This window comes from Monodon monoceros, unplaced genomic scaffold, assembly GCF_005190385.1.
Source record: "Monodon monoceros isolate NGI ecotype Baffin Bay Population unplaced genomic scaffold, NGI_Narwhal_1 Super_Scaffold_3, whole genome shotgun sequence".
Taxonomy (NCBI): Eukaryota; Metazoa; Chordata; class Mammalia; order Artiodactyla; family Monodontidae; genus Monodon; species Monodon monoceros.
This window is the reverse complement of record NW_021703780.1, coordinates 56243587-56266249: the sequence shown is the minus strand read 5'-3', so window position 1 is coordinate 56266249 and position 22663 is coordinate 56243587. Positions and strand designations below refer to the sequence as shown.

Below are 22663 nucleotides of genomic sequence, written 5' to 3'. Positions count from 1 at the left end.
TGGTTTGTTTTGCATTTAATTGCTTATTAGAAAATTTAACTATTTTTCTTTTTATTTCTATTTGTACTTATTCTTTTGTGAATTACCAGTTCACATTCTTGGTCTGTTTTTTAATATTAGTATTTCTCATCATTATTGATTTAGTCAATTTAGGAGTAAATTAATGAAGGTATCTGTCTAAATGAGTTAATAATTGTAGAGCACTAATATTTGTAAAACACTGCCTCGTAGGTAGTATAAATCAAGTCAACCAGTCAAGTGAGCTCTAGTAATTTAAAAACAAGCTCCTGCTTTAAAGTTTTCTACTCGATACTTAAGACTTTATGTGGCATTGTATGCTTGAATTATCGAATCTTTCTTTAATACTTTCTGTATTTACTGTGCTGGGAAGGCCACAAAAGAAAAGGATTGACTCCTGCTCTTACTCCAGTTGAAAAAGAGCACAGGAATGTGATTTGAATGTTACATGACAACGTTTCATTATGTGTCTCATTATGTGTAAATGATTGAGGGAATTAGGTAAATGGTAAAATGCTGGCATTTCTAACATGTTAACACCTCCGTGTTCTATACTACAGTCTTCCATTGTTTTTCTCAATGTGAAAATCAGGGCAGAAATTAAGGAACTTCAGCATTATAGGTAATATTCTCTTTTCTTTAAGCTGTGTGATGGGTACCTAAGGATTCTTTTTATTATTTTATTATTATACTTTTGTAACTTCCATATGTTAGATATTCCTCTGTACATAGCAAGTATTTTATTTAAAAATTTTTGAATAGGCAGACATTGTGGGGGGAAGCTGCTCCCCAAGAATACCAAAACTAATTAAATTATGTATTCTTTACTGTAAAATTGTTTAATTTGTCTACACAAACAATATTTTACCTTACAATGTATACTCATTATAATCTGAACATTTTGTCATATAAAAATAATCATTAACCTCAGAATCAACAACTGATTGGTACATTTAGAAAAACGAAGAATTGGTAAAAAGGTAAAAATAACAAAATGGTCATTAGTTGCATCTTCTTAGGATGATGATCATCACTATATAAGTTGTTTCTAATAAATCTGAGCTATGGTTATCTTTCTGAGTACACATATTTAAGTTTTTCCACTTTCTCCAAAAGATACTTAAAAACATTTGTTGTGATTATACTGTTAAATGTAATTTTCATGGTGTAAAGTACTTGTACTTTTTCTTTTTGTAAGAGTCAGAGTGGGTCATCAATACACCACTGTGGCCTTGTGATAGACTGGATGTGCTCAATCGGCATAATCTGCTCTGTACAATTGCACAAGAAATTTTAGAGAAGAGTCTTTACAGACAGACATTTGAAGTTTTGCAAAATCTACCAGGTTTTCAAAATTCTCAAGGTATGTTTTTTAAAAAGTCTAGCTTAACTATCTCTGGCCCATCTGGTATTTAATAAGAAACAGTTCTCCACCTGTTTTGGTTGAATTTTATATTCCAGCATATATTTTTAATGATGTTTTTTGTAAAATGTGTTCTCTGCAAATTGAATATGCTTTCCTGATGGTTGAAAAAAAGAAAAAAAAACAGAGATGCTTATCTTTTATCAGCAGTTCCTACAAGGAGCATTTCATCATTCCTTTTCTAACCTCTGTCAAGTCATCAGCAATCAATGTTAAGTGCCCCCAGCAAGCTTTATACTGTACCTTAAAATAATTTTTTGCATTGGCATAATAAAGAATACCTTTTCCTTTATCACTTAACAAACATAGAACATAGTTCCCATTACCTTGGAACATAGGAGAACATGGAATAAATGGAGGAAATTAAGCAGATGCTGGGTTCAAAGAAAGAGAATGCCAGTGTGGGCAATGGCAGGCAGTGCTCTTGAATGCCTGCAAGTCATGTGTCGGTAGCAAGAGAGAGTCCCTGTGAAGGGAAGCAGCAAAAGCTTTGGGTCAGGAATGAGCTGGGCAATGGGTTCAGAGTGGTGGGTTAATGTTTAATGAAAACATTAACTTGAAGGCCTCCCCTCAGTGCTTTATCACTCTCCATTTTCCCATGTATTCCACTGAGATAACTGTATTGTCATTAACATTCTTATCTGATTCTCCCTCTAGATAGTAAGCTCCTTAAAGGCAATTGTTTTCTTTATCGTGGTATCCCTGGTACAATGGCTGCTGTAGAACTGGCTTTTGATATACAATTATCGTGATAATGAAACAAAGTATAATAGTGAGATCAAACAGATAGTTGTGCCAGATTTTGGAAGACCCTGAATGGCAGGCTAAAGGAATTTTCTTCTCTATGTGTAGTAAGGGGTCACTAGAGTTTTGGCGCCAGGGCGTGACATAATGGAGTTGGTATTTTCGGAAAGTTCCTCTGGTGGTAATGTTTAGAAAGAGACTAAAGGTAAGGAGATAAATTTCCTGATAAGGCCTAGACCACTAAAAAGTCCTAAAGTGATAAAGACCTAGAGTCTAGGTCATAGACCCACCTGACTGAATATAGGGGATAAAAGAGTTGGAAGTATCCAAGGTGACTTCACTTTCTTCTAAGTGAAAAGCAGAAAGGAGTAGACATACCCAAGAAAGGAGGTTTGTTTTTTTTTTTAATTTGAGAGTGAATATTTATGAGTGGATGATTTATTTTTAGTCGTGGGAAAAACAAGTCTGAGGTCTGCACTGTAAATAGAATGCAAACAGAACCGTGCAGATGCAGTCACACTTGAGGACCATGGACAGAGGTGTTAATGTAGCCTCTGAAATCATATTCCTTCCACATTCTCCATTACAAAGTGAATGAACCGTTTTGCTTTTGTTAAATTTTTTGTTTCTTTGTTAACTTAGTATGTAAGATGATTGCATTTTGGTGACTCTGACTCTTATAGCAGGTAGGAAGGGGCCAAGGAGAGCAGAGGGGAAAGGAGTAAGAGAGAAGCTTGAGAGAAGATAGATCAGTTTCACTATATCAATGATTTTTTTTTTTTCAGAAACTGTGGAGGTCTCACAGTATAGCCTTCTTTTTAATAAACTTCTAGATGCCTGTATAGAAAGCAACAGTCTTGGTATATCATCCTCTGTAGCAGAATTCATGATTTCAAAGAGCATCCCTATTGATTTTTCCTTTCTTAGAAGATTAATTACTTCTTTAGGAAGAAGTTGTTTATGGCTCAAAGCCAGAGCCCACTACAAAAGTAAGTTACATTTTAAATTTTTTAATTTTGATATATTTTGAATTTGATTTTCTAACCTGAAATCTATGTATAATATTCATGGCGGGGCATTAAATATGTAAAAAGAGCAGTTTATACACATTTAAAAATAGTGGTCTACATAGATTTGTGCTCTTTTGAAACATGTTATTTCTCATTTCTAATTGCTGTATTTTTATTTCTTTCTATATTGGCATGTCCACAGGAGGATATGAAAAGGAAATAAATGACAGAATTTGAACCAGTTTGGCATATTTTATAAATATATAGGAGTAAATCAATTGGTAGAATGAAGCTTAAGGAATACATATTTATCCCTGGTATATCCCTGATCATTTTGGTTAGAATATGTTATGACAGGCACATAGGAAGTACAGAGGGCGTCATTACAATGCAACATGATATATAACAGTTTTTCACATGGCTCCTAGTAATGTTTACAACTGTTCCTCTCTAACAAGTAAGTCTAGAAAACGAATATCTTCTCTAGTCCCAATCTCCTTGCAAGTATTTTAATTAGAAAACAATTCTGTATAGAATCTAGATCTAGAAAGGAATTCTTTTCTGCCTTCATGCAGTAATTTGTCTTAAATTTCCATTTCTACCACTATCAACTATATGACAAACATTTGAGTACCTACTCTGTGTCACCACTGTGCCAAATGTGTCAAACATCCCAGCCATCTTACACCAACAGAAACCTCTCTGAACTTGGAAGTGTTTTCAATGTTCCCAGCTGTGATCAGTTCAGCAAGTAGTAACTTTTTTTTCTCAGTGAAATGGGAAAGAAACTATTAGTGTGCATTACAGGTAGTAAAATAACATATTATTTGATCAAATTTTCATTTCAGTTACATGTATTCTTATATGTGTGCTAGGGCATTATGTAAAATGTATTTCTTATTGTAGGTTACAATAAAACGTTTTGAAAGCAAAATTTTTATAAAAGGATGATCAGAAATTTAGAGGCAAGGTGGAATTATTTGTTCATAACACCTCATTTCAATTTTGTGGTTATGTTTCAATTACTTATACTATTTCCCTGCAAACTGCTAGAAATCACACCACAAAGTATATATGTACTATTTGCTATAACTTCTTGATTTTAGTTTTTAGAATTGATGTTAATGAGGTATTTTTTTCAAATAATTGTGCAATTTGGGAAAAATGCCATCAGAAGGCATTTATGTGCCGCAGGAATAACGTGTTAACTTGGAAACACATAAATGAGATTTCTAGGAATCTTTCTGTTTTTTAGTTGAAAATAAAATTTTGTATTAAAACAGCTAAACTTAATCATTTAAAAAATTTTCAGTTGACAGCTTTATTGAGATATAATTCAAATGCCACACAGTTCACCCATTTAAACATGTACAATTCAATGGTTTTAACTTATGCAAGTGAGGTTATAGGGTAAAGAGTATTTTTGTTTTGTTTTTAATGTGCCTGAGTTATAAAATGAAGTGAGTAATTTATAGTCACTGATCAGTCTTCAGGACATCTCATTTCCTGACAGTGTTGACATTTAAAATACCAGTGGAACTCTCTTTGGATCTGTCTTCACACACAGGTTAACACATGCTAGGAAAGCCTTTCCGTGCCTTACATCTAGTAGTACATATTTGATTCTGAGCTTGCAGTTAAGTTTTCATCAAGGCACTGTTAAGGCTGTAGTACCAGTGCCTTTGTTTTGCTTTTTTCTTTAATATTTTTTACAGCTTTATTGAGATAATTTCACATACCATAAACTTTACACATGTGAAGTGTACAGTGCATTTTTATTTGTTTGTTTATTTTTGGTTGTGCTGTGTCTTCATTGCTGCATGCGGGCTTTCTCTAGTTGCAGCGACCGGGGGCTACTCTTGGTTGAGGTGCGTGGGCTTCTCATTGTGGTAGCTTCTCTTGTTGCGGAGCACAGGCTCTAGACACGCAGGCTTCAGTAGTTGTGGTACACGGACTCAGTAGTTGCGGCTCATGGGCTCTAGAGCGCAGGCTCAGTAGTTGTGGCACACGGGCTTAGTTGCTCCGCGGCATGTGGGATCTTCCCGGACCAGGGCCCAAACCCGTGTCCCCTGCCTTGACAGGTGGATTCTTAACCACTGGACCACCAAGGAAGTCCCTACAGTGCATTTATTTTTATTTTATTCACAGAGTTGTGCACCACAATCTAATTTTAGAACATCTTCAACACCTCTAGAAAAAGAAACCCTGAACACGTTTATATTCACTCCCCATTCCATGTATGTTTCCCACCCGACCCAGTCCTAGGCAACAATTAATCTATCTCTATGGATTTGCCTGTTCTGGGCATTTCACATAAATGGAATCATTCAATTTGTAGTTTTTTGTGACTGGCTTCTTTTACTTAACATATTGTTCTCAAGGTTTCAGTGTTTTCAAGATCCATATCATTAGCCTATATCATTATTTCTTTCCTTTCTAATTACTGAATAATATTCCATTGTACGGAATTTGTTTGTCCATCCATCAATTAATGGACGTTTGCTTTGTTTGCACTTTCTGACTATTATAAGTAACACTGCTCTGAACATTCACATGCAAGTTTCTGTGTGGGTGTATGGTTTTCATTTCTCTTTGGAGCAGAATTGGTGGCTCGTATGGTATATCTATGTCTGGCATTTTGAGGAACTGCCAAACTGTTTTCCAAAGAAGCTATCTGTTTTACATTTATATTCCCACCAGCCATGTATGGAATTTCTAGTTTCTTCACATCCTCGCTGAGTCTTTTATTTTAGCCTTCCTGGTGGATATAAAGTGATACTTCACTGAGGTTTTGATTTGCATCTTCCTAATGACTGATGATGTTGAGCATCTTTCAACGTGCTTATTAGCCATTTGTATATCTTTGTAGAGAAATGTCTATTCAATCCTCTGCCCATTTTTTTCTTTGTACTTTTTTAAATTGAGGCGTTTTTCTTGTTTTTTCTTGTTGAGTGTGTTAAGTATGTGTGTGGGTACATATAAATACATACTATTCATATAGGTATACATGCACTCTACATACAAGTCCCATGTCAGATATATGAATTCAATTTTTTTTCTATTCCAGGAGTTATCTTTTACTTTCTTGATGGCTTTGCTTGTGTTCCCTAACTAACCAGAAGGAAATTGTCCAGGGACAGCAGAATTGCCTTCCTGATGCTCCTGATGTGCTTACCTAGTCCTAAAAATACGGCTTTTCTGTCAGAACTGAAAAGTCGGGAAGGGAAGATGTTATTAGTATATCTTTCCCTTACTTTCCCCCGCTAAAACCAAATAGGAGTATTTTTCTTTTCATGTTTGATTTTAGGGTAAAAGATAATATTAGTACATTTCTACTTAGTTTGTTGGCTTTTGTTTTCCTCTTCTGCTCAGAAGTAAAACAGGTGTGCATGTAAATTATACCTACCAATATTTAGGAATGTTAACGAGTCAATAGTTTGTTGGTCCCGGCAGTGATCTAGGAAGGTGGGACTTCCTAGTGGGTAAGATTCCAAAATCTGGAGTCAGAAGGCCAGGGCGCTTACCCAAAGTCCCCCCCATCTATAATATGGGAGTTGTTGTACCTAATTGCAAAGGTAGTAAACTGTCAGCTTAAAATTAGGTAAAACCTATGTGTTTAGCTCAGGTACCTGGCATATAGTAGGTCCTCAAAGATTAGTCATCATCATCCATATTAGAAAGATTTATTGAAGAAATTTAACTTAATAAAACATTTTAAACAAATTTTACACACAGATTTAAATTGGTTTCAGTAAAAGACAACAATATAATATTGCCTATATACAATTTGGATGTCCTGGACTGATGTATAGGGGATTTCCCTGTATATCACCTGTAATAAGCACCTAAACAGTTTAAAAGTTGAATCTGTTCTATGGAAAAGCAAGATTTTTAGAACATGAATTGGAGAACAACACACTGAGCACCTACATGATGGAAATGTATCTTACTCATTTTTATATCTGGTGTTTAGCACAATGCCAGACATTTGTAGGAACAGCAAATATTTATTGCACAAACTTTAACAGCACTATAAATAAGTACACTCAAAAATACTATAAAACTATGTGATAGAAAGTAAAATCTTCAAATTATAATTTCTATTTTCTTCATTTTGGATTCATAATTCAAGATATGTAGTTATATATATAATTATATATAATACTATATATATAATAACTGTATGTAGTTGCTCTTAGACCCAGATCCCATTAAAACAAAACCCAAGTAGCTATTCTGGTTTTTTAGTTATTCTGAAATTATGCTGTGTTGACTATGGCTTAAAATAAATGGACATTTGCTACAATGAGGCTCAAAAGTTCTTTTTCAGGGTTTGTTTTTTCTGCAATTTCTCACTTCATGTTTAATGTTTCAAAACCATTTTACAAAGAATGATCTCAATTGTACTAGGATAAGCTCACTACCATATAATTTATGCAATAAATCTGCTTTGAATGTGAAGAATTATTCTGAAACAAAAGTAATTATCACCTGTGGATATTTTGGAAGTCTAGGTTTTCACCTACTGGGGTTTTAGTAAAGTTTGATCTGTTACTTGACTTGCAGGTGCTCTTTCATTGGGTTGCTACCCACCACTGGAGGGAAATTTATACCGAAAACTTCTACTGATTCCTTCCTATTTGTCTGAGATTGAAATGCTTTTAGCTATTGAAATCTTCATGGTATCTAATGCTAGTAGCATTCAGAGTCCTGGAACTCCGACACAGGTGCTGCAGGTAGTTTTAAAAAGGTTGGTTGAAATAACTTCTGACTGCATCCTGAAAGCAGATCACGTCCCTACACTTGCCCTAGGATGTAAATGTTTTATTTGTTTGTATATATATAAACAGTTATATATTTATATATTCATATACTGGTGCATGTGTGTATTGGCAAACTTTGGTAGCATTTATACTGAGAAAGGATTTGACGTATTTGAGGTTTAAATCCAAACAAGTTAGTACCTTTCAGTAAACATTTTAACAACTTCAAAGATCTTGTTTAGGTGTTCAAAGAGATGGGTCTTCTTATATTTTTTTTTTTGTGGTATGCGGGCCTTTCACTGTTGTGGCCTCTCCTGTTGCAGAGCACAGCCTCTGGAAGCGCAGGCTCAGCGGCCATGGCTCATGGGCCCAGCCGCTCCGCGGCATGTGGGATCTTCCTGGACCGGGGCATGAACCCGTGTCCCCTGCATCAGCAGGTGGACTCTCAACCACTGCGCCACCAGGGAAGCCCGAGATGGGTCTTTCTTAGGTGTGGACCTTTCTCGTGTACTGGTGGTTTTTAGTTAGGTACCTAAACGTTATCTTTTCGGTCAACACAAAAGATCTAAGAACCAGGTCTAAAAGGGAAATAAATGATAATTTATTAGGTTCAGTCAAGAATCCTGTTCAAAATAAAGCCATCAGCCTAGTTTCAATATTTTTAAATGTTGTTACAAATGCATAAATATTATAATGTAGCTGTTGGACCAGAGTGGCATCCCTTCAGATAATTTTGTTCAAAATCCCAGAATTTAGTTTTACACCACTCCAATTTCTTGTCAGCTTTATCTAGGAAACTTGTAATATAAGGATCTCATGGGACTCCTGTTTTGGCATTTCTTAACAAGAATTTTGCTTCAGTTTACTGGTGTTAGAAACCAGATCCTCAGACTGAATATTCTGTTAGTTATCTATTACAGTGTATAAGTTATCCCAAAGCTTGGTGGTTTAAAATAGCAAGTATTTTCTTAGTTTCTGTGGGTCAGGAATTTTAGAGTAGCTTAGCCAGATGGTTGTGGCTAGGGGTCTCTCATGTCATTGGACTCAGGATGTGGTCAGGACCTGCAGTCACCTACTTGATGGCTTCACTGCGGCCGGAGGATCCGTTTCCCAGCTGGCTCACTCATGCCTGTTGGCAGGAAGCCTCAGCTCCTCACCACATGGGCCCCTCCATAGGTTCCTTAAGTGCCTTCATGACACAACAGCTAACTTCTCTCAGAGTGAGTGATCCAGGAGAGAGAACGCAAGGAGGAAGCTGCAGTGCCTTTTGTGATCTTACATCAAGAACTGTGAAGGCTCTGAGATTCCACCCCATTTGCAGGCTGTAAGTCAGCCTGCCATAGTTTCACGGATCCTGGCATAAGACACAAGACCTCCTGGGTTGGAGACAGGACTTTATTACTCATGGCACAGCAAGCAGCATGATTATCTGCATATTTGTATCTCTTCCTCTTGCTCCCAGGTCCCACACTTGGACCCAGATGGATACCTGCACATGCACTGGGTTCCATTACCTGAGAGGAATCCTGAACTTAGGAACCCTAATCTTTTACAATGGGTAATAAACATACCTGCCCCTTGCTCTTCAGATGGAAACGCTATCTCCACCTTGTAAGGCTGTAAGCAAACCTGTCTTTTGCTCCTGAAGGAGAAACTATCTTTGTCTTTCACGGTTGTCCACTATATTAAACATCCTTGAAATCTGGAACAAGGGGTAATCAGTGTCTCTGCTCTCAGAACTTCCAGAAATGCAAGGGACCATGAAAATTGATATCTTAACAATCTAGTGTCCAAAGTTGTGCATCATTTCTGCTCTATTTATTGGAGATAAACAAGTCATTCAATCCAGCCTACACTTAAGGGGAGGAGAATTTATTTTAGGTCCACCTTTTTTTTTAAAACCCACTAAAATTAGCTTTTTTGTTAATTTTAGTCGGTTTAAAAAATTAACAAAATTTGTTAATTTTCTTGAGGGCCTTCTGTTTACAACTATGCACTACGGTTGCATGAGGCATTTGGGCTCTCCATTATCCTAATGAGGGTTTGGTTTTCTCATAACTTTCCATTCCCCAAATATGCAGTCTGTTTATTCATTATTGAATTTGTGGGGTATTTGTGATGCCAGCACATAACTAGTGACATGCCTGGATCTTCTATTTTGTCCTAACCAATAGTGTTTTCTCCATTACTGTTATCATACCAAGCCCTGCTTTGTTACATTAACCTCTGAGAGAGTTTTTATTCATCTTAAGACTTTCAGAAACTGCATATAGTTGGTGTATGCCCAGTCTACCAGGTTTCAGGCACCAGTCCTAAGCCAGAATGTACTAGAAGCGGCCTGACCAATCTTTGCCCTTGTGATCACTGATTCCTGTTCAAAGTGGAAGTCCTTACTCCCACCACTCTGTAGACCACACTGTCGTGCTAACACAGGCAGGCTCGTACTCGGGCCTTGCTGCTGAGCCTTATAGGTGCCCAGAGCAGGATGCAGTGAACACAGAGAAAAAGTGACGCCTGATAACAGCTACATCTCTATTTTATATACTTCTTACTCCCTATCCCATAGGAGAAATAGCCATAAGGTATGAGTTTTATGAAATTTGGTGACTGTTAGAAAAGTTATTTTAAAATTCCAGCACTTTAGTGAAGTACCTTAAATCAGGACTGAAAATAACTTAGTAGAAAGTTATTCAGATATGAATATACTATAAATATTATAGTATACTATAATATACTATATAATATACTATATTATAGTATATATATACTATATAATATACTATATTTAGTATGTATATATGCTATATAATATACTATAAAAACTTAGTATAAAGGCATACAGCTACAATTTCTGTTACCAGATGTGAGCTACAAATTAAGTATATGCTTATACTTTAAAATAGCCATATCAAGGTAAAACACATGAATGTTAGTAACTCCAAACTCGATTAAATTTACTATTCTTTTATGCATTGTAATGAATAATTATACAGTTGTTAATTTGAAAATACAAAGAGAGGTTATTAGCTGTGTTCTAGATCAGTGTTTCCAAACTGCGGGTTGTGGCCCATTTGTGTAGTGAAATCAGTTTAGGAGGTTGCAACCATTTTATTTTAAAAAATGAAACAATAGAAAATAGGGTCATAAGGGTAAGTCTTGTGAAACTTTTCAGTTTTTATGTATGCAGGTATATATTGGGTCACAATATAAAATGTCTTTATTACTGTGCGTCATGGTCAAACAAGTTTGAAAGCCACTGTTAGAGTAAAAAGGGGCTTCCCTGGTGGTGCAGTGGTTGAGAGTTCGCCTGTAGATGCAGGGGACGCGGGTTCGTGCCCCGGTCCGGGAGGATCCCACATGCCACGGAGCGGCTGGGCCCGTGAGCCATGACTGCTGAGCCTGCGCGTCCGGAGCCTGTGCTCCGCAACGGGAGAGGCCACAACAGTGAGAGGCCCGCGTACCACAAAAAAGAAAAAAAGAATATAGTAAAAAGACTGTCATAGCTTAGACCCAATAAATGTAAATTACTATCTTTTGAAGAAACTGTGTAGCTTCTTTTTAGAGTTTCTGACTTTGTGAGGTGTTCACTTTGTAGATGTGAAGAAAACAAATCTTGGAGCAAGGATGATTATCAAGCTGCAGTGGAAAGATTAATTATGGCTGCTCGTATATCAGATCCAAAGCTCTTCATTAAGCACATGACCGTCAATGTTAATAAGGAACAGGTTTATAGTTTGGAACATTGTTCTGCCCTGAAATGGTTGAAAGAGAATATGAAGTGGGCTGGAAAGGTTTGGCTTTTCAGTAACCATTAGTTATTAAAGGCTTTTTTTTTTTTTTAAGTTCAAGTAATCATTGTTGAAAATAAAAGGCAATGAAAATAAAGACAGTTTTCACTATATTCAGCTTTTGCTCTTTATTGATTTATAGTACGTCAGTAGCTTTCAAACACTAAAAATTTTGAGGTATGCAATTTATAACAGTTTTACCCATACTGCAAATGATTTTTCAGATTACTTTTTGACGTCTCTTTAATTTAGGTAAACCTAAGTATGGTGAATCCCAATTTATTCTGAAATCCAAACAGTGAAAAATCACAAACTGAGTATTGTGCATTTAATAAGAGGGAGACATAAAGGGGAAAATATTCAAGCAGGTGTCTGGAGCTTTCAGAACAACCTTTCGGGTTATGAAGTAGATTTGGTGAGCACTCAGTCCAGTCTCTAAAGCCTATTGTACATTTGTAAAATAGAATAGTAAAATAATACTGGAAAATGACTCAAACACTAAAATTCCAGAGTACCTTCTGAGTTATACCAGAAATTTTAAATTATTCTCTAAAGTTTTCCTTTAGTGTATCTTAAAATACTATATGTATCTTGAAAATTACACTAGGTATGACTAAAGAAATCAGTATTTTAAACAAATATACCAGAACCTATCCAAACAAGACTTGTACTTTTCAAGCCACCTTGGGAAGCTTAAGCTTCTTTTCTGAACCCATCTGCAGAATCTGTAGCAGTCATTCCCCAAGGTGGTCATCCTCAATCCTTAATTTGATGCTTTAGATTTGATACTTTAAACCATAATTTAAATCATTTAGAGAAAATGTCTGAGTAAGGGGAGTAATAAAAGAGTAAGTGGTGACTAAGGGGACTGAAAGTATTTCTTAAAGGGGTTCCCAAAATACGGTAATGGCAGCATCACTGGAATAAGTCTATAACCTCACAAGAATAAAAAAGTTAAAAACCTAGCGCTTAGCAGAATGCCTTACTATGATAAAATGTGGAATGAATACTCTCGTGAATGGGATATGGGAAGTAAGGCATAAGTAGACATCAAGAAAGAGGCCCCCCCCAAAAACATAATAAAAAATTAAAAAAAAAGAGGCCCAGTTCTCTAGTATGAACAAATTGGGTGACTCTCTGCCATTACTGAAATTCAGCACCTAAGAAATAAATTGGGTTCGGAGATTACCACCATCAGTTTGAAGTGCCTTTGAGGACAAGTGAAGAACGGTAAGTGGGCAGTTATAACCTTATGCTGTTGGCAAGGATGTATTTGAAAGGATGAAGATGCGAAAGATGATAAATTAAGCTTTTAGGAAAAACGGGATTGGATGGAACGGACCACAAATTGACCGGATGGTTTCTAATGAACGGTAAGTCAAGAACCCTTAGGGCTGGAACAAAGGGAGGTTGGTTGGTTTGTTTTGTTTTTTGGTATTCTGGGGGTATTTTTTGGTTTGGGGTTGTTTTTTTTCCCCCCACCTCGGTCAACGGTGCCAAAAGGTAGGAAAAGAGCGGTTATTGTATTTGTCTTATTCCATCTTTGGCAGTTTATGGGAATAACCAAAGTCATAGAAGCGAAAGACAGCTAACAGTAAAAACCCCAAGCTGGTAGTGGAGAATTCCTTAAGGGCCAAAGTCAAATACAAACTGGAGAAAATAGTTTTAATTAGCTATATTTATGTAAAGAAAGCCAAAGGCTATACTCAGTAAGACCTTTAAAACCTGGAGGTCTCAAGCGAGAGTCGTCCTAAGGCGTGAGCTCCGAACGGTCTGCGGACTGATCCGCCAAGCCAGCCTCCTCCCCTCCCAGGCGCCGGGGGTTGGGGGACCCGGGCCGGGGAGGAAAGCTGGGCTGGCGCGGAAAGCGGGGCCGGCGCATGCGCACGCTCGGTCGTCCTTCTTTCCTTGCCCTCCCCACCAACCCTCGGTCCAGGCCCGGCCACCTGCCGCCCAGTCATTTCCCGACTCCCTCCCGCCTAGTCCTTCCTATCCCTTAGCGCTCATTGGCGCCTTCTAAAGCTTTCAGCTGAGTGCGCGGAGCCCGCTCTGGGCCGGACCGTAAGAAGACGGAGGGACAGGAGCTTCCACGCTGCGAGAAGGCTGGCGTTCACCTAGTTGCTGACGTCAGGGTGGGGCTGAGAACCGCTAGGCTTTTAAGCTGCGTCCTGGGGCTGTGCGCAGGCGCCCCAGAGAGGAAGGCCTGGCACGCTTCAGCCAATGAGAGCGCGACCTGCGGCCCGGCCCAGAGCCCGGACTCCTCTCGAGCAAGCTTCTGCGACAGGCGCCGACGGACGGGTGGAGCAGTACGCGCCCAGCTGAGATTTCTCGGGTGGGGACTCAGCACCGCGGGTAGGAGCCTGTCAGAGCCTGTCGTCAGGTGGGGCGAGAGCGGGCGGGAGCTCCGGCCCGGCGGCGCGCGCTCGTTGGCCGGGCTGGCGCCCCGGTGCGCATGCGTTCCTGCCTGGCCCAGCGCACCCCTGCAGAACCCTGCGAGAGGATCGACCGTCCTTCCTCCTGGTACCTGGTGGGAGGTGGAGCAGGTAGGAGGAAGCCCTCGCGGCGGACCCTTGCCAGAACTGTAAGGAGCAGGACGGGAGGGGCTCCATTTGTGCTTTCAGGCTGCTCGGGGCAGAAGCGGGGGTGGGGGTGGGGGTCGGGGTGGGCAGCGATCAGAGTCGCCGTAGCTCGACGTGCTAACTTTTGAACCCAGGCAGTGCCGGGATCGGAGTGCCCGCATAGTATCTGTTTTAACTTGTTTTGAAATGAGAAACCTGAGACGATTTAGGTTTTGTTTCCGACTGTCATATTTCCCCGAAGTCTTTGACTTATCCTAGGATATGGTTATGATTCAAATCTCATAGCAAAAGATTTACAAAAGGAAGCTTAAAAACCCTTGATACTTTGCTTTGCTGCAATTTATTAATTTATCTAAAGGGCTTCCTGCTTTTTCCCTTCCCTAAGAAGTGTTAAACCGAAGAGCAGTGAAATATTGCTTGCTTTTATCTCTCCTTGATAGAACAAACTACTTTTTAAAACCTTACAAGATAGTTACTAAGGAAAGTCACAGTTTAAATGAGAGTAGCCTGAGGATATTAACCCTCAGGCTACTCTCCAAATAAGTTACTAGGACCTCTGTGTGGCAAACGTGGTTTCTATCGAATGTAATTTAAACAACTTCTTAGACTACCCATAATTTGGCTTTTCCACCAATTTAGATATCTCTTTCTACCCAATTTGATCTGAAACTGCCTAGAAGATTTAATGCCTCACTTTAAACAGCACAGGACTTAACTGGTGGCACAGTGGTTAAGAATCCGCCAGCCAATGCAGGGGACATGGTTTCGAGCCCTGGTCCGGGAAGATCCCACATGCTGTGGAGCAACAGGCCATGCGCCACAGTTACTGAGCTTTCCCTGACAGTGTCATGTTCACTTAAATTTGCCTTGAATTGGCCTAGATCAGCGCCATCCAATAGAAATACAATATGAGCCACAGATGTAATTTAAATTTTTCTGGTAGTAAATCACAAAAGACCAGGTCGTGTTTTGCTTTTAAAAAAGCAAAAAGAAACAAGTGAAATTAATAAATTATCATTTCAGCATCTAATCAGGATAAAATATTATTAATGGGATACTTTGCATTTTCTTCATACTAAATCTTTAAAATCCAATGGGTACTTTACACTTAAAACACGTCTCAGTTCACAGTAGCCACATGTGCTAGGGGCTCCCTTATTAGGCAGCACAAGTCTAGATTCGAATTCTCTTTACTGCAGTGTGAACCTTTTTAGGAAATAACCAACTCACCAAAAAAGCAGGCAGAAAATACCTAACTCTTAACCTATAGTAGCCTAATTTTTTTTTAAGTTCTTTCTAAATCTAGAAACCATGACTTAATGTTCAGACTTGTGTTTGAGAACATTTTATTTTCATTGGGAGAATCTCTTGTCACTCTTCCAAGTATTAATGTCCTTTTTTTAGTCATTGCTCAGTACTAAATTTAATTATACCCTATGATTACAGAGTGAACAATGAATGAATTATTTTTCTGGACAACTGAAGACCCGGACTTTTAAATACAGAAACTTTTTTTTTTTTGGCTTTGATTATTTTTGACAGAATCACTTCTAAAACATGCTCTATAATTCTCTGCATGACATACTTTATGCTCCATGTTTGAAAGTCACTGAGGATACAATCCCTAATTTTTGCAACTTTGCTATGAGTGACTCTTTGGAGACTAATTCTGAAGTAACTCTTAAGATGAATTGCTAAATCGGCTTTTCCTAACAATTCTTTTTTTTTTTTTTTGGCCTGGCCACATGGCTTGTAGTATCTTAGTTCCCCAACCAGGGATGGAACCCGCGCCCTCTGCAGTGGAAGCACCGAGTCCTAACCACTGGACTGCCAGGGAAATCCCTCCTAACAATTCTTATTTATAGATGTTTAGATATCTACATTTCTAAACAGTGTAACTTGGCTGCCTGCCTCTCAAATTCTTTGTGAATCAAATTGGAGACAGCCAGTCTTTTCTAAATCAACTTCCAAAAATTTTATTGTCTTTTTAGTGTGCTTTAACTTCTGTTTCAAATCAGTGATCATGACAGTTCCTTTTCACTGTTTTATTTGTTTTGATGTCTTGCTTTGGAAAATGGGGAGTAGAGTATGACTTGGATCACCTACATTGCACATCAGATGGAGACATTGTGATTTCATGAACTTCTAAGATACTGCTGCAACAGACCATTAAAACAGGTTACATCATTGTTGCGATGGTAGGCCTAAGTTCTAGGCCTACTTAGTTCAGTACTTCTGACTTTTCAAGGCTTCTTATAAGATCATTTTATGCTGAAAAGGATGATGGTTAGAGCTTGGCTGCATATTATTTTCATCTCTTGCCCATTCATATTCTTGGTTGATCATATGCCCCTCGAGTATTATTCCTCGTTTCTTACCCAAGTTTTAGCTCATTTATTAGCATCTTTGCAGTTAAGTGGCATAAATTTTCTTACTAATATTAAAAATGAAATGTCATTGTGTGTGAATATGGGGGGCTGTTTTCTTCTTGAGCTAGACTGGAATCACAGTCCAGGGCTGTCACTGGACAGATTTCCCAGGGCCAGGGGCCTGTCTTAAATACTGAATGAACAACACGTATTACTGCTCTATTCCTTTTCATTGTTTAGTTTTGTATGCTAGAAGCATTGATTTTTTTTTTTTTTTTTTTTTTTTGTGCGGTATGCGGGCCTCCCACTGTTGTGGCCTCTCCCGTTGCGGAGCACAGGCTCCGGACGCGCAGGCCCAGCGGCCATGGCTCACGGGCCCAGCCGCTCTGCGGCATGTGGGATCTTCCCGAATCGGGCCACGAACCCGTGTCTCCTGCATCGGCAGGCGGACTCCCAACCACTGCGCCACCAGGGAAGCCTTTTTTTTTTTTTTTTTTTTTTTTTTTTTTAAGAGCATCCTTCGCGTGCTCATTGTAAATAAACTAGGAAATTTAAAAAAGTAAAGGGCTTCCTATCCTACCACCTAAAGAGAGCCAGTGCTGGATTGGATATGTATATTCTTCTGGTCTCTTCTTTGCAAGCTTGGAGGCTTGTACCTGTTCTATCTTACTAAGTCGAGATTGTTCAGTTACTTCATAATGACGTTTAGTGAGAATTCAGTCGGTCATGGGCAGCACTGAAACTTTAGTCAAAATGGTTCTTTCTTCCTCATTGTATGGCCATTTAATCTCAGAAATTTTCCAAATGGTAGGAGTATTTCTGGTATCCGTATTTGTCTCAAACAAAATAGCAAGGTGAAGGGTTAAATAAAAATCACGTTTTTAAACATTTAAATGAATACCTATAAACACATTCTGTATCCAAGAGGGTCTTGCCACACCAGTCAACCAGAAAATAAATGGAAGCACCCACTGTTGTTTGCAAATGCACTTTTTAAATAGGTAATTCTTGATTTGTCTTTTAAATACATCTTTCTATTATCCTGTTAATGGCAGTTTTGCTTCATTACCTTGGTTCAGATATATTAACTGCATTATGAAAACATTTTTTAAACTTTTTAATTCTTAAGATTTGACAGAATAGGACTTGAGCCACGTGGTGGTTTGTTTTGAGCAGATACACTCTTCCACAGGCTCAGAGCTTCATAAGCCGGGGGAAGAAAGGATTTTTTACGTGGTGATTATCATGTGAATAATATGGCATTTCAAAACAGGTTGCTCATAGAATTTTTAAAATCACTTGGTCAGTTGACATGGAGACTATAGTATAGTTGAAATTCTTGCTGAAGCTCTAAATTTTTGGAAAAGTCCATGTGATTCAAATCATGTTCCCCCTTTTATCTGCTTAACCTTTTTAAAAAAAATAAGCTTTATTTTTTAGAGCAGTTTTAGGTTCACAGCAAAACTGACCAAGGTACGAGTTCCCACATACCCCCTCCCCACACACAGCCTCCCACACCTGAGTTGTACATTTGTTACAATCGGTGAACTTAAATCGACATTTCATTCTTGCCCAAAGTCCATAGTTTACATTAGGGTTCACTCTTGGTGGGGTACATTCCACGGGTTTGGACAAATGTATAATGACATGTACCTACCATTGTAGTATTTTTATACAGACAGTTTCACTGTCCTAAAAATCCTCTGTGCTCCACCTATTCATCCCTCCCTCTCCTCCAACCCCTGGCAACCACTGATCTTTTTACTATCACCATAGTTTTGCCTTTTCCAGAAAGTCATAGAGCTGGAATCATACAGTATATAATCTTTCCAGATTGGCTTCTTTTGCTGAGTAATATGCATTTAAATTTCCTCAGTGTCTCTTCATGGCTTGATAGCTCATTTCTTTTTGGCAATGAATAATATTCAATTGGCCGGATGTACTACCGTTTATCCACTCACCTACTGAAAGATATCTTGGCTGCTTCCAAGTTTTGGCAATTAAGAATAAAGCCACAATAAACATCCGTGTGCAGGTTTGTGTGTAGACAAGTTTTCAATTCATTTGGGTAAATACTAAGGAGGGTAGTTGCTGGATCATATGGTAAGAGTATGTTTAGTTTTGTAAGAAAGCCCCAAACTGTCTTCCAAAGTGGCTGTATCATTTTGCATTCCCACTAGCAATGAACGAGAGTTCCTGTTGCTCCACATCCTCACCAGCATTTGGTGTTGTCGGTGTTTTGGATTTGGCCATTCTAATAGGTGTGTTGCAGTATCTCATAGTTTTAATTTGCATTTCCCTGATGACCTGTGATGTGGAGCATATTTTCATATGCTTATTCACCATCTGTATATCTTCTTGCAGGAGGTGTCTGTTCAGATGTTTGGCCCATTTTTTAAATCAGGTTGTCCATTTTCTTATTGTTGAGTTTTAAATGTTTTTTGTATATTTTGGATAGCAGTCCTTTGTCAGATATGTGTATCTTTTACAAATATTTTCTCCCAGTCTGTGGCTTGTCCTCTTGTTCTCTCTACATTGTCTTTTGCAGAGCAAAATTTTTAATTTTAATGAAATTCAGTATATCAATTCTTTTCCTTCATGGATCATGTGTCTGGTGTTGTATCTAAGAAGTCACTGACATACCTTAGGTCATCTAGGTTTTCTCCTAGGTACCCTTCTAGGAATTTTATAGTATTTTTGTTTTACATTTAGGTCTTTGATCCATTTTGAGTTAACTTTTGTGAAGGGTGTAAGGTCTGTGACTAGATTAATATTTTTGCATGTAGATGTCCAGTTGTTCCTGTACCATTTGTTGAAAAGATTATTGTTGCTCCATGGTATTGCCTTTGCTCCTTGTCAAAGATAAGTTGGCTATATTTTTGTAGGTCTATTTCTGGGCTCTCTATTCTGTCCCATTGATCTATTTGTCTGTTCTTTCACCAGTGCCACACTGTCTTGATTACTGTAACTTTACAGTAAGTCTTGAAGTCCAGTAGTGTCAGTCCTCCAACTTTATTCTTCTTCAGTATTGAGTTGGCTACTCTGAGTCTTTTGCCTCTACATATAAACTTTAGAATGTGTTGATTTCCATAAAATAACTTACTGGGATTTTGATTGGGATTGCATTGAATCTGTAGATCAAGTTGGAAAGAACTGACATCTTCACAATATCAAGTCTTCCTATCCATGAACATGGAATATCTCTCCATTTATTTAATTCTTCTTTGACTTCTTTCATCAGAGTTTTACAGTTTTCCTCATATAGATCTTGTACATATTTTGTCAGATTTATAACTAAGTATTTCATTTTGGGGGGTGCTAATGTAAATGGTAATGTGTTTTTAATTTCAAATTCCACTTGTTCATTAATGGTATCTGCTTAACTTTTTAAGTGATTAATGGATGCCTGGAAGTTGACCTACATATATATTCAGAAATGTTTTGCCACCTGAGACCTGTGAGGAGGTAAGCTTTGTGGTTCCATCTGTTATTAGTATTTGTGGGGGTGGAGGGGTGTGGAATCTGTTAGGTGTTTAGCTAATTTCAATTTATTATAATTTATCAAATTCTAACTATTTTGTGGATAATATGGTGGAGGGCAGGAATAAAAAAAGAAACAGAAAATTCATGTGAATATCCAGGTCCGTTCTCCCAAGAGTCCATTCAGAGTAGAAGGTGAAAAGAATACCATCTTTCAAAATAGTTCAGTGTGAAAAGTTTAAGAGGAAAAAAAAGATAAAGTTTGTCCTTAGCACAGTTCTTATTACCATGTTGCCCTCAAGTCTATTGCTGTCATATAGAAAACCACGTTACATTTAAATTGTATAGTAAGGTCATTTGACTATCATATTTGCTATTTATGTAGTAAAGAGTAGATAGTCTAAACCCTATCTACTTCAAGAAAGGATTTAAGGAGTTCAGTAAAATTTAATTGGCACAGTAATAGGCATATATAGGGTAATCAAAATGGAGACCAGATACCCTCTAGAGAAAGATCATTTGTTAAAAAAATAGAACTGATGAGACAATTATTCAAACATCAAATTTCATTCTGGCTTCTTGGTAGCCAAGTCAAAAGAGATAAATAAAGTGTTTATTTGGCTCAAAGTATATAACCAAAATAAAATTGGATCTGTTCCATAAAAATGACATGTGAAGTTTTAGATTTCTAAAACATATTTGGCAATAATTAGTACTTTTAATTAACTATTATGTACATGAATGTCTCAGTAAATAGTCATTGTTAAAAGGAATGTCTTGGGACTTCCCTGGTGGCGGAGTGGTTCAGAATCCGCCTGCCAATGCAGGGGACACGGGTTCATTCCCTGGTCCGGGAAGATCCCACATGCCACAGAGCAACTAAGCCCACATGCCGCAACTACTGAGCCCATGCGCCGCAACTACTAAAGCCCACTTGCGCTCTAGGGCCCGCGCGCTGCAACTACTGAGCCTGTGTACTCTGGAGCCTGTGCACCACAACGAAAGATCCCGCGTGCCACAACTAAGACCCAGTGCAGCCCCAAAAAAGTAAATTTAAAAAAAAGAAAAAGACAAGAAATCACGTGGGACTCACTGCTTTCAAAACTTTTGTAGATTTCAAAAACCCACAAAATTTTACACTTTGGTTTCTGTCTTATTTCTACGGTATTTTCCATACACAATAATCTTAATGCTACTGTCACTTTATGCACGGGGGATTTGTGTCCATGTCAGTGCTCTGGTGAATAATAAATCCATATCTTTTAAAAAGGTTATGTCCAGGAAAGATATTTCCATACTGGTTTCTCTACTCAAGAGCTTTATCGGGAGCTGAAGCAGTCAATGCCTTGAGGCCATTCTATTTTGCTGTACATCCAGATTTCTTTGGACAGCACCCCAGGGAAAGGGTAAACAATTATTTTTTTACTTTTTAACATTTAGTCTATGTTTCTGTTTAGTTTATTTACCTTTGCTACAGTATAATACAGAGAGTTCTATAAATTGGGGTTGTTTTGTCATGGTGGAATAATCAGTGCTTTGAACTATAGATACTGAAAATTGAAACTAAAACTATTGTTTTTTTAATGAAAGCTGTCATGTTTTATGCAGGCAATAAAGATATCATGTAAACACCTTAGAGTATTAGTAATCATATTTTCTGTACCAGGTTTGAAAGTAAAATTGAGGGTTTGAAGGAAAATTTAAGGGCTCTGATACCCTGATCAGTCCTTTTTTTTAAGATTGATGCAAGGAGGGTTTTTCAGTGCCCAAATAGTTTTTCCTTATGTTGCATGCTGCTGGTCCACTTCCCTATATCATCAGTTAATGTCTTCTCAAGGAATACAAACTCATGATGAACTTAGTTAGGAAGGTCACTATTTTTTAATGTTAGATAATATATTACAAAGCCAGATGCTTTGGAATAATTTCATTGGTTCCTTTTATCTTCCTTAACATTGACACCTGGTTTAACATGAAAAGGAATGTAAAACTCTTGAAAATTAGAACATTATTGTGTTGCTTCTCCCCCTTTTTTGGGGGTGGGGGGGCATGCCTTGCGGCTTGCACGATCTTAGTTCCCCAACTAAGCGAGGACTCCTAACCACTGGACCGCCAGGGAATTTCCTGTATTGCTTTTTTCTACTTGCCATGGAAAATAAATCAGTTTTGCTTCTTTGCTTTAGGAAAATATTCTGTTTATGATAGTTGATATATACATACATATATTGGCTATTCAAAGTCATATCCTTTTTAAGTAATTAGTAAATTACTAAAAATAGAAATAGAAAAATACTACCTTGGAGATGTAATAATTTAATACAAATTATTGGGGATGTCATAAATTAACACAATTTAATTTAATGTTTAATAATGTAAAGTTTAAATCCAACGTGTGAGGAAAAATTAAGCTTAGTACTAGGTGACTGGTTTCCCTCCTCTGCCAGTGTACCTTTTTTTTTTTTTACTAAAACTTCTGTGTGCTATAAAAG

At 37.8% G+C, this 22663-nt stretch overlaps 2 protein-coding genes across 5 annotated transcripts in view; both read left to right on the top strand.

The window, feature by feature from the left end:
* TOPAZ1 (testis and ovary specific PAZ domain containing 1) overlaps positions 1 to 11773 on the top strand; it is a 75199-nt gene extending 63426 nt beyond the window's left edge. The window contains exons 17-20 of the mRNA XM_029244396.1: positions 1217 to 1381; positions 2971 to 3174; positions 7762 to 7945; positions 11554 to 11773. Of these exons, the coding sequence (XP_029100229.1) occupies positions 1217 to 1381; positions 2971 to 3174; positions 7762 to 7945; positions 11554 to 11773 (773 nt within the window). The remainder of the gene's footprint in view (positions 1 to 1216; positions 1382 to 2970; positions 3175 to 7761; positions 7946 to 11553) is intronic.
* Positions 11774 to 14064: 2291 nt separating this feature from the next.
* The window catches only part of TCAIM (T cell activation inhibitor, mitochondrial), a 37262-nt gene continuing 28663 nt past the window's right edge, over positions 14065 to 22663 (top strand). For all 4 annotated transcript variants that reach the window (XM_029243090.1, XM_029243092.1, XM_029243093.1 and 1 more), the window contains exons 1-3: positions 14065 to 14289; positions 20087 to 20159; positions 21445 to 21580. In XM_029243090.1, the coding sequence (XP_029098923.1) occupies positions 14199 to 14289; positions 20087 to 20159; positions 21445 to 21580 (300 nt within the window). In that variant the 5' untranslated portion in view covers positions 14065 to 14198. The remainder of the gene's footprint in view (positions 14290 to 20086; positions 20160 to 21444; positions 21581 to 22663) is intronic.